The sequence below is a fragment of the Meriones unguiculatus genome (genome assembly GCF_030254825.1).
Source record: "Meriones unguiculatus strain TT.TT164.6M chromosome 13 unlocalized genomic scaffold, Bangor_MerUng_6.1 Chr13_unordered_Scaffold_41, whole genome shotgun sequence".
NCBI lineage: Eukaryota > Metazoa > Chordata > Mammalia > Rodentia > Muridae > Meriones > Meriones unguiculatus.
In genome coordinates this window covers 3,848,970-3,861,459 of record NW_026843650.1, presented here as the reverse complement: position 1 = coordinate 3,861,459, position 12,490 = coordinate 3,848,970, and the positions used below count along the sequence as shown (strand labels likewise).

General features: G+C 43.7%; 1 protein-coding gene across 1 annotated transcript in view; it reads right to left on the bottom strand.

Annotated features, from left to right (window-relative positions):
* Window positions 1–3,448, bottom strand: part of LOC132651235 (cytochrome P450 3A1-like) — a 32,058-nt gene extending 28,610 nt beyond the window's left edge. Inside the window, exons 1-2 of the mRNA XM_060376483.1 lie at window positions 3,272–3,448; window positions 2,244–2,337 (exon numbers count right to left, since the gene is read on the bottom strand). Coding sequence (XP_060232466.1) covers window positions 2,244–2,337; window positions 3,272–3,342 — 165 coding nt within the window. The 5' untranslated portion in view covers window positions 3,343–3,448. The remainder of the gene's footprint in view (window positions 1–2,243; window positions 2,338–3,271) is intronic.
* Between the last annotated feature and the right edge of the window lie 9,042 nt (window positions 3,449–12,490).

Below are 12,490 nucleotides of genomic sequence, written 5' to 3'. Positions count from 1 at the left end.
GGAATAGGAGAAAAAGATTTCACTTTATAGTTAAGTATTTGAGGTGACTGACAGCCATCATCCTGTCTCAGATATTCGCAACTCAGACTCATGCATAGGATTCTGCTGTTAAAGAAAGAGAAGCAAGAAAATTTGAACACAGGGAACTTCCCAGAGACTCATACTCCAACCAAGGATTATTCATGGAGATAACCTAGAACCCCTGCACAGATGTAGCCCATGGCAGTTCAGTGTCCAAGTGGGTTACATAGTAATGGGAAGAGGGACTGCCCTCTGACATAATCTGACTGGCCTGCTCTTTGATCACCTCCCCCTGGGGGGGAGCAGCCTTACCAGGCCACAGTAGAGGACAATGCAGCCACTTTTGATGTGAACTGACAGACTAAGATCAGAAAGGAGAGGAGAACCTTACCTATCAGTGGACTTGGGGAGTGACATGCATGCAGAAAGAGGAGGGAGGGTGGGATCAGGAGGGGAGGAGGTAGGGGCCTATGGGGGGATAAAAAATGAATAAAGTGTAATTAATAAAAAAAATTTTTAAAAAAAGAAAGAGAAGCAGCTGTAGTTATATTTCAGAGGCAGAGCATGTTGCCTAGCATACTTAAGATCCTGGATATCATTCTCAGGACTGCAAAAACAAAACAGAAGCTAAAATTTTGTCATTGGAAGCTGGAGATATGGCTCAGCAGTTAAAAGAGGGTCTGTGTTCCCAGTACTGATTTCCAGATTCTTACATGCAGCTCTAACTCTGGCTCCAGGGAACACCGCCCCCTTTTCTGTCTCCTGTAAGTACTACACTCACATGCACAAACCTGCACACATCCAAACACAGAATCTTACTATATGAAGCAATCATTACCCAGAACCCATAGTGAAGCAAAATACTCTAGTTACTTTGGTTCTCAAGAAGATCCCAAGCATGCCATGAATAGTAAATGCTGGGGCTAGAACCATAGAAATAAGTTCAGAGGTTCAATGACTATGCAGAAAACTCCAGTATATGAAAAGTCCCCCAAAATTGTGTATATTGGCCTGTTATAAGTGGATGCTTCTGAAATAGTCAACCAAAAGAAAAAAATGTTGAACATAGCCCTGGTACAAAGAGGAGATTTTAAATCTAGTGCATACTTCAGTGTCCTAGAAGTTGGAAACCCTCTCAAGATTTTTTCCAAATAAGTGCAACAGTACCTTCTCAGAATCTACACTGGGTAAGAAACAAACTCTTCTTTGATTGTTCACAAAGTCAGAATATCAAGACTGAATGAGTTGGAGATCTTGGCACTTCTGATGTAGAAGTTTCAGGGTTTTTTTTAAAATTTAGATGTGTCATGTGATGTTTTGCTACAGGCTGTCTTGTGAGAGGGCATATGATGTCTTGCTACAAGCTGTCTCATGCAAGGGGCATGACTGTCCACCTGAAAACACCTGTGTGTGAACTCTGAGGAGAGGATATATATAAAATCCCACAGACAGCGAAATAAGATTCTTTGTATCTACATCACTTTGCTAGTCTTCTGTCTTCAACACTTGACTTCCCAGAGACAAACATTCCAGAGAACTTCCTGGGGAAATCCAAATGAGGCTTGCAGCTCTCACTGACTTGCTATGATCTTCTGAATCATGCTGATCTGTGTTGTAGTTTGGTGTTGGTCTTTGGACTGGACTGCTGGTTTCAGGTCAATGAAGAGTGGACTTGCTCCAAGTAAATACTTCTAAAATGTCTACAACCCCTTATTACTAATAACCTTCTTTTCTGCCCTACCTCTGGTCAGTGGGTGGAAGAGAGCCAGAAGTGTTGAAGAACCTTAAATAAAGTAGGTTTGTTGAAAAATCTAAGTCTAAACACTTCACTTACTGTGAATTTGAGTCTCAATAAACTGACAATAGGGCCAGAGAGATGGCTCCAAATGAGAAGCACTTGACACCAAGCCTGATAACCTGAGTTCTGTCCCCAGGACTAAGATGCCTATATGAAATCCACAGTATAATAACTATTCTCTCTCTCTCTCTCTCTCTCTCTCTCTCTCTCTCTCTCTCTCTCTCTCTCACACACACACACACACACACACTCACATTGTTAATTTTGCAATAGAGCCCTAGGAGACAAACAGAAATTCTCTAGAACTATGAGAACACACAGTATGAAGGCCTGAAGTCTCAGTTTTCTCTCAAAGAGCACTTATTAGAATGAACCATAATTGGCAATCAAGAGAAACCATATGAAAAGCTCAATCAATACCCACCTTGTAGTAATTCAGTACAGTTCCTAAAAAGGGCAGAGGTGTGGGCCCAGGAATTCCCTGTTTCTTAAAAACTCCATGTGTACAAGTCCCAAACCTATAAGGAGAAAGAGAGAGCCTTGTGACCACACACAAGAGAAACATGACCATAACCAAAACAATAAAACAAATCAACAACATGGCTGCCCCTCCAGTTTCCAGAGAGTTTAGGGAATGGTGAAGGAACCTGTGTGCATGGCATCACACTGTTCATTTCTGTGCCTACTGAGTTCTGGTGGATCTAGGGTTAACACAAAAATCAATCAGACCGTATCAGGTGTAAACCTTATCAGTAAACCTCACCAAGAGGAAATAGAAGAAAGATAAAGGTGGGGGTAGAGGTACCCAGAATATCTGCATAACATCAGTATGAACTTTGAGATTTAGTATCACTGGAGCTATTGTTCAGTAGTAAAGGTATTGCCTACTAGATATAGGCTCTGGCTTGATTCCCCATACCACCAAAAAATCAAAATGCAAAATTAATTCCGTTGTAATTTCATTTGGGACCTTCAAGATGACACCACAGGGAGAGACACTGGCTGCCAGTACTGATAATCTGAGTTGGATCTCCAGGATGCACACAACATGAGGGAACTGAGTCTGCAAAGTTGTCCTCTGAACTACACATGTACACACACACACACACACACAGTGATAGTGATGCCCCTAACCAAAATGAATAAAAACACAAAATTTTATAATGTTTATACAAGAGTTCATTTCAAATTTTGCTATTACTTTTTAAATTTTTATTCTAGTGCCTGTGGAGGGTGTTGGATACCCTGGAACTACAGTTACTGGTGACAGCCAGCTCCTTGTTAATGTTCAGACCGGGGTCCTTTAAAACAGCAGCAAGTACTCTTAGTCACTGAGTCATTGTCTTTCCAGCCCCAGCTTCCAAAACCAGTTGTGACCTTCCAGACAATAGGTCTGAGTATTACCCCAATCACTAGAACATGGTCTGGGGAGGAACTTTGGAGGTTACTCACCAGTAGAGGAGCATGAGACTGATTGCCAGGAGGACCCAGATTTCCAGGGAGAAAACTGAAATCAGATCCATCTTTGCTTGTCTGTCAGCAAATTACTCCTATGTGTTCTCCCTCCTGCTGTGCATGCTACCCTTTGCAGGGCTTCCCTTCTGCCCAACTGTGCTGCAGTGAGCACAGCCTGCAATGTTATATAATGGGAAGATGGGTGGGGCAGAGCTCCAACCAGTAGATGGCTCAGCTCTGTTTCATCTGGACTTTGGTATCCTCTCCAACTTGACTGTTTGTAAAAGTTTATTCACAGCCTATTTTTACCTCCTTTGAGTTCATATTCTGTGCAGCAATCAATAAACAACTGTGCCATGTGAGACCAAAAGCTCTTCCTTTCTATCAAAAATTCAACCAAATTTATTGATGTGAAATGCCTTTTCACCAAGGCTGTCCTCATCCAAGAATACCTGAAATAAAGCCAAAGTTGTATCAACCACAGATCTTTGCAGAATGTCTTTGTCTACCCATGACAGATACTTTGTCATTTATCAAAACTTAACTCAGGAAAATGTGGCAGTCTGTCTGAGTCTGCCTGGACCTGGACCCCTAACAATAAAATAACTCCCACATATGGTCATCTCCTTCACTCTAGACCACAGTGAGGGTCTTCTTGTACATCTCCTTTCACAGACTGTGAGAATACTCTGGATGTGGTCACCACTATGCAGTAGCGTAGTCATTCAGACACACTAGTCAAGTGGGGTCAGGTCTCATGGATGAGTAAGTGAGGACAATTCAGTGTGGGTCATGATTTATGGATGTTAGAAATGAGATTCAAGGCTGCAAGTGAGTCCTGACAGCTACGGGTCACAACAGAAGACTTACAAAAAGCTAATATGAACCATTATAAACCATTCTGTTCAGTTGCTAATATATTGTAGAGAAGGTGTTTTTTTTTTTTTTTTTTTTTAGTGATGAAATGTTCTGAAAGTGACCAACTGCGTACCTTATTTAGCTGAATCAATGCTTCATATTGAGAAATATATGTTTGAAACCAGAAAGCTATTGGGGTTTGGCCTAAAATCTGAGCAGTTTCCGGGAAATCTTTGTTGGCATACTGGGTAAAACAACTAGATGAAACAGAAATTAATCTCTCATAACCTGGGCAGATAGTTTTGAAGATACACACATATCATTCTCTTAAACAGTTCAGAGCATACCTCTCTGACATGATAACTTTGTTTCTTGGGGAAAATGGTATTGACTGTTGTTATCAGAAGTAACTTTTCATGAAGCAACTACTAAGAATTAGTTCACATGTTCTAGAGAAATAAAGACAGAACATTTCCTGAAACCATTAGTCTACCATGGGAATCATAATAGTCATTTTAAATACCTTTACAGTTGAGCCTGGAATAGAGAACTTTCACTGGGCACAAAATTATCCTTTTCTTTCCTGGTACTAACCAAAAATGGCTTCAGCAGTTTGTAGACAAACCACTGAAGTGTAAACATTCTGTAGTAGTCGGGGGAGAAACCACTGTGATGTCAACATTCCAAGGCTCAGGCCATAAATGACAAAGTCACACATGTATTTTATTTCCTTAACACTTTTAAATTTAACAAGTTCTTTTGAACAATTTTTGCACTAAAAGTGTTTTATTAAATTTACATATTTACAATAGCATTTACATATATATGATAGCTATATAATATGATACAGTGAACAGTAAGACATTCCCGCTACTATAAGGATCCTTTATATTATTCTTCAATAGATACACCATCTGACATCCCATTTTGAGCACTGTTTTAATGGCACTATAGTATTTTCCAATTCTTCTTTTTTTGTTGTCTTGTTTGGTTTCTTTGCTCATTTTGTTTTTAAGATATGTATTCAGGAATATATTGAATATTCAGCATATTTTACTTTTTCTAATAAATATAACTGAAGATTAGCTTAATATTTCATATTGTTGCATAGTATTTGAGGTTCAGACATAAGAGTTACTTGTGTAAGGACGTATATGTGTATCAACTATGGTGCTTTTTTAAAAACCATTTTACTAATAATAGATATATGGTTGCTTCAAATTTGGAAATACAATGGTTAAAATCATTTGTAATAAGAATTTTTAAAGGGCATGAGAATGTAATTTTTAACTATATAACAATGAAGATGATGATTGGTTTACATATGATAATAATCTTTCTCTTTAGTGTCCTGAACTGTGGGACTTCAACAGCTTCCTAAAGGGAGGGTGGGGGTGGAAAGAATGAAGTAAGACAAAGAAACACAAAGAATGAGGCTAAGCCTGTTTGTCTGATCAAAGCCTTGTTTATTTGAAAATTTTACACAACTATGTAGGGAGAAGGCAGGAATGAGGGAAGGCTAATTTACTGCTGCAGAAGATAGCAAGAGTGCTTTATGGTTTGAGATACCTCCTGCAAGATACCTCAAGAATGTCTCCTTAATATATCTCAAGGATGCTCCAAGACTAATGAGCAGGTGTTCTTACATAAATCTATCACCCATGACCTAGGGTCCTAGTGCAGCTGTTGGTAACTTTTCTACTAAATGGCATTGGTTCCACTAAATGGCTTTGGCTCACTAATTGGCTTTGGCTTCAGTAAATAGCTTTGGCTCCTGGCATCTTCTAGCCTTCTTAAACAGTTTAAGAGGCTAGCAGGTAGATTTTGAACATGAGGTCTTTTGCAGACGGTGGGCATTAACCAGAGGGGGGAAGTAGTGACCTGATCCTCCCAAGGCGTTTTGCAGCCTTTTCAGGTGTCTTTCTGGGGAGGAGAGGAAGACCCCATCAACACCTGAGGGCATCCCCACCAGGTTGTGGTTAGGGGAAATCAGACACCAACCTCTATGCAATCAGGTTTGCTTCTTGGGGGGCTCAGAAGTGGGCATTTGGGCCCTCCCCCTGCAGTACTTTGTCTTGCACCCCTTACAGGTACCCAAGCTACATCAGGCAAGCATTTATCTGAGTTTTATGCTGTTCTCACAAGAGCCAAATGCAAGTAGTCAAGGCCCATGTAATAGACTGTCAGCAGTCTTCCTTGGGCTCAGCTAAGCCTCTGTCAGCCAAATCAAGTCGGTGATAATGAACTTGTGTAGGTTTAGATGCCAAGGAGTCAATTTGCTGTTTTACAAAGCTAGTAAGTCTTTTAATGGCCCATGGGTCGAAAGATATGAGGAGAAGGAAACTCACCATGGGTCCCAAAATTGAAGGAAGGAAGGTGGTAAGCCAGGGAAAGGTTGAAAACCAATTATAAAGCCAACTCTCCTCTTGTTCTCTCTGTCTCTTTCTCTCTTCTAGGTCTTCCCTAACCTTATCCATGCTGTCCCTTACAATCCCAGTATAATCTGCGTAAAAGCAGCACTCTTCCTTCAGTGAAGCACAGCGTCCCCCTTGCTGAAGGAAAAGCAAGTCTAGCCCTCTTCTATTTTGTAGGACAACTTCAGACAGTGAGACGAGGGATTTCTCCAAGTTGGTGATGCCAATCTCCAGTCTCTCAACATCCTTGCCAATTGTACAGCAAAGGTCAGAGTAATGCTTGTTGGAGAGAACGAGAGAGGTTATACCCATCCCAGAACCCACAGCTCCGAGGCCAAGGAGGACAGTTAGTGTAATAGCTGTTATGGCCTCTCTTTTTGTTCTAAGCAATGCATGGTCATTAATGGGGTCCCAAAACTGAGCAAAATCTTCCCCAGAATAATAAGTCAGGCAGGGAATTAATTAGACAAGGACACAGATGGTAGTAAGATTGCTTTTGAGGGGTGGGGTGTGTATACAGGGAATAAGGCCATCACTGCAAGTCCACCAGCTGTTGTTGCCTGGGAGGATATAATTGGGAAAGGGGTTTGATGGTATAATGGTTACATTACAAAGATGTCTGTGTTTCTGAAGAATACTATTGCCTATGCATAACTCAAGGCCAGAAACAGAAGTCAACGTCAATCTAGCCTCAGCCTGTTGTGACCATCTGCATTTAGAATGGTCAGAAGAGTAGAAGATTTCCTCAGTGACAGCAATGCCTTCATAAAAGGGTGGGGCAGAATCATACCAAAGCCAACAGGACTCAGTAAGTTCAGGGTGTGTATGATTCAGGGCTAAAAAGGTATGATCTTCAATCAAGGAGGAAAGAGGCTTATCAGCAAAGGAAGGAGTCGGGGAGGCAGGGACATTTTCCTTAGGCTCTGTCCGTGCGGGAAAATCATTTTTCTTGGGTTCTATCTGTGCGGGAGGGGTGAGGACAGGATTGGGTCCAATAGCTATGGGTGGAATAGCTGATTCTTTCCTTAAGGTGAGGTAAATGATAACTCCTGGACCGTTCACACCTACCTGCATGCTCACACCTACCTGCACACTCACACCTCCTTGCACACTCACACCTCCCTGCACGCCCACACCTCCTACCACACTCACCTTTTACCACACTCACACCTACCTGCACGCTCACAACTCATACCAGGATCACACCTCTTACCACGCACATGCACATACCTCCTACCATGCTCACACTTCCCTGCACACTCACACCTCCCTGCATGCTCCTCACAGTTCCCTGCATGTTCCTCACACTTCCCTGCAGGCTCACACCTCCTACCACACTCACACCTACAAGCACGCTCACACCTCCCTGCATGATCACACCTCCCTGCATGCTCACACCTCCAACCATGCTCTCTCTGTCTCTCTCTGTATCTGTCTCTGTGTCTGTCTGTCCTTGTCTCTGTTTCTCTGTCTCTATCTCTCTCTGTGTGTCTCTCTGTCTCTGTCTCTTTCTCTGTCTTTATATAGCTCTGTCTCAGTCTCTCTGTCTCTGTCTCTGTCTCTCTGTCCCTGTCTCTGTCTCTCTCTGTATCTGTCTCTTTGGCTCTGTCTGTCTCTCTCTGTGTCTCTCTCTGTCTCTCTCTGTATCTCTGTCTCTGTCTCTCTGTCTCTGTCTCTCTCTGTGTGTGTCTCTCTCTGTCTCTGTCTCTCTGTCGGTCTCCATCCCTGTCTCTGTATTTGTCTCTGTATCTCTCTGTCTCTTTCGGTCTCAGTCTGTCTCTATCTCTGTCTCTCTGTGTCAATGTCTTTGTCTCTCTCTATCTCTATCTATGCCTCTCTGTCTCTGTCTCTCTCTGTGTCTGTCTCTCTGTCTCTTTCTCTCTGACTCTGTCTCTCTGACTATGTGTCTGTCTCTGTCTCTCTGTGTCTCTGTCTCTGTCTCTCAGTATCTCTGTCTATGTCTCTGTCCCTGTCTCTCTCTGTCTCTGTCTTTCTCTGTCTCTGTCCCTGTCTCTGCCTCTCTCTGTATCTCTGTCTCTGTATCTCTGTCTCTTTCTTTCTGTCTCTGTTTCTCTGTCTCTGTCTCTCTGTGTCTCTGTCTCTCTGTATATCTCCATCTCTGTCTCTGTGTGTGTCTCTGTCTCTCTCTGTCTCTCTCTATCTCTGTCTCTCTGTGTCTGTCTCTGTCTCTCTCTATCTCTATCTCTCTGTGTCTGTCTCTGTCCCTGTCTCTGTCTCTCTGTATGTCTGTCTCTGTCTCTCTGTGTCTCTCTATGTCTCTGTCTGTCTCTGTCTCTGTCTCTCTGTCTTTCTGTTTCTGTGTCTCTCTGTGTCTCTGTCCCTGTCTCTGTCTCTCTCTGTCCCTGTCTCTCTATCTCTCTCAGTCTCTGTCTCTGTCTCTCTGTCTCTGTCTCTGTCTCTCTCTCTCTCTCTATGTATCTATGTCTGTGTCTCTGTCTCTTTGTCTCCATCTGTGTCTCTGTGTGTGTCTCTGTCTGTCTTTCTGAATGTCTCCATCTCTGTCTCTGTGTGTGTCTCTATCTCTCGGTGTCTCTGTCTGTCTCTGACTCTCTCTGTGTCTTTCTCTGTCTCTCTGTCTGTGTCTCTGTCTCTCTGTGTCTCTGTCTCTGTCTCTATCTCTGTCTCTGTCTCTCTGTGTATCTGTCTTTCTGTCTGTCTGTCTCTGTCTCTCTCTATCTCTGTCTCTGCCTCCCTGTCTTTGTCTCTCTCTGTGTCTGTCTCTCTGTGTCTGTCTGTCCTTGTCTCTGTTTCTCTGTCTCTATCTCTCTCTCTGTGTCTCTCTGTTTCTGTCTCTTTCTCTGTCTCTGTCTCTCTCTGTCTCAATCTCTCTGTCTCTGTCTCTCTCTCTGTCCCTGTCTCTCTGTCTCTCTGTATCTCTGTCTCTTTGGCTCTCTCTCTCTCTGTGTCTCTCTTTGTCTCTGTCTCTCTCTCTGTCTCTGTCTCTCTCTCTGCCTCTCTCTGTATCTCTGTGTCTCTCTCTGTGTCTCTCTGTCTCTGTCTCTCTCTCTGTGTCTCTCTATGTCTCTGTCTCTCTGTCTCTGTCTCCCTCTCTGCCTCTCTCTGTATCTCTGTCTCTTTTTCTCTGACTCTGTCTCTCTGTCTCTTTCTCTCTGACTCTGTCTCTCTGTGTCTCTGTCTCTGTCTCTCTGCCTCTGTCCCTGTCTCTCTGCCTCTCTCTGTATCTCTGTCTCTGTCTCTGTCTCTCTCTCTGTATCTCTGTCTCTCTGTCTCTGTCTCTCTCTGTATATCTCCATCTCTGTCTCTGTGTGTGTCTCTGTCTCTCTCTGTCTCTGTCTCTCTGTGTCTGTCTGTCCCTGACTCTGTCTCTCTGTATGTCTGTCTCTGTCTCTCTGTGTCTATGTCTCTGTCTCTGTCTCTCTGTCTTTCTCTCTCTGTGTCTCTCTCTGTCCCTGTCTCTGTCTCTCTCTGTCCCTGTCTCTCTATCTCTCTCAGTCTCTCTATCTCTGTATCTCTGTGTCTGTCTCTCTCTCTCTGTGTATCTGTGTCTGTGTCTCTTTCTCTGTCTGTCTCCATCTGTGTCTCTGTGTGTGTCTCTGTCTCTCTCTTTCTGCATGTCTCCATCTCTGTCTCTGTATGTGTCTGTCTCTGACTCTCTGTGTCTCTATCTCTGTCTCTGTCTCTCTGTGTGTCTGTCTCTCTGTCTGTCTCTGTCTCTCTCTATCTCTGTCTCTGTCTCTGTGTCTCTGTGTCTCTGTCTCTCTGTTTCGGTCTCTGTCAGTCTCTCTCTCTGTCTCTGTCCCTGTCTCTGTCTCTGTGTCTCTGTCTCTCTCTGTTTGTCTCTGTCTCTCACTGTCTCTCTGTCTCTGTCTCTCATTGTCCATGAACCTCAAGCATTTAAGCTCATTTAAATATATTTGAATGTGTTTGATTATATTTAAATACACATATATTTAAATAAATTTGAATGTATTTAAATACATTACCCGATGTGCTGGAATGAGCTGTGGAGCTCAAAGAATGTCCTTCCAGGCCAGTCCCTCCCAGCTCCTCAGATGTCACCTCCTGGAGGTTGGTCTGATGGTAAGTGCTATCCCTCTGGATAACCTGCCTGAGGGGTCACACGGGGGTCCTTGTCCTATGACCTGGGTCACATGACGCTGCCGGGGAGGATGGCAAACATGTTATTAGTATGTTATAATGATGTGTTATAATGATGTGTTATCAGCTCCTTCCCTCTGGGCTCCGTCCACATGACCGATGGACTTGACCCTGTGTGCAAATCCTTCAGCCCTCTGTGCACTCATTCATTAATTCATTCATTCATTCATTCACTCCTTCATTCTCCTCCTCCTTCTCCTCTTTCTCCTCCTCCTTCTCCTTCTCCCCCTCCTCCTTCTCTTCCTCCTTTTCCTTCTCCATCTCCTCCTCCTCTTTCTCCTCCTCTTCCTCCTTCTCATCCTTCTCCTCCTTCTATTCATCCTTTTCCTTCTCCTCCTCCTCCTCTTTCTCCTCCTTCCTCTTCATTCTCCTTCTTCCTCCTCCTTCTCTTTCTCCTCCTCCTCCTCCTCCTCGGCCTCCAGAATCCAGGAAGCATCTTAAAGTCTTGGGGAGACAGTTGAAAGGTCCGAGCCCCCGTCCTCACCTCCACCCTGGAGTGTCTGACTGTGACCCTCTCCTCACCTCCCTGCCCCCCTCACAGCGTTCTTCACCCACAAGGTGGAACACGAGAGTAAGACCCACAAAGGCAGGAGCTTCCAGAGGACCGGGACGCTGGCCTTCGAATGCGTCTACACCTCCAAGTGAGTCCAAACCCGGTGGGGGCTGCCGGCTAGGGGAGGGAGGAGAGAGGAGGGGAGAGGAGGGCGGTGATTCGGTTCCTGCAGCGTTCTGGAGCTCTGGGAAGCCAGAACGATGGTTCACAGAGCGAATCCGGGACTTGGCCGGGCCACACGGAGAGACCCTGTCTCGAAATAACTCACAAGCAATGCGGCAGCCTGGGAATTCTTTCTCTCTTTCTTTCCTTCCTTCTCTCCCTCCTTCCTCCCCAACTTCTTTCTCTCCCTTCCCTTTCCCTTCCTTCTTCTTTCCCTCCCTCATTCCCACTTTCCTTCCCTTCCTTCTTCTTTCCTTCCTCCCTTCCTCCCTCACTCCTCTCCTTCTTCATTCCCTCCCTCCTCCCTTCCTTCCCTCCCTCCTTCCTTCCTTCCCTCCCTCCCTCCCTCCCTCCCTCCTTCCTTCCTTCCTTCCTTCCTCCCTCCTTCCTTCCTTCCTTATCAAAAAGGGGCAGGCCAAAGGTAGCCCAAACAAATGCAAAAATCCAGGTACAAGATGCCTAGCATATCCTTAAATGCTAAAGGTGAAAGGGAGTTTATATAAAGTTTGGATACAAAGGCCCATCCCGTGTAAAAAAAAAAAAAGGCAAGCCAAAAAATAGCCACAACCAATGTAAAAGCAAAGTACGAGATGCCTAGGGTATGCTTAAATGCTAAAGGTAAGAGGGAGTTTAAATAAAGTTTGGCTATTAAGGCATAACTCCCCATTCTATATAAAAAGGGGGACAGGAAAAATAGCTACAACGTATATAAAAATCTAGGCCTAAACCTTCAAACAGGTACAAGATGCCTAGGGTCTGCTTAAACTCTAAACTAAAAAGGAGTTTATATAAAGTTTACCTAAAACATGCCTTTTCTGTTGCTCAAGGCAACCAGCTTGTCTCTCTAATGGGAGACCTCTCAGGAGATAGGTAGAAGCTTGGCCTAATGCAACACTTACCCAAGACTCCAAAAAAGATACTTTGATTTATCCAACCTTGTTTTTACTTCAACGTGATAATGATTGTATGTTCAATAATAATGGTAACTTATATTGCTGATCCCTTTACATGGAAACAACTCTCACCCTGACTGAGACATAAAAAATAATGTCTCCAGTCAAAACATCAATCATACATGGCCAATAAATC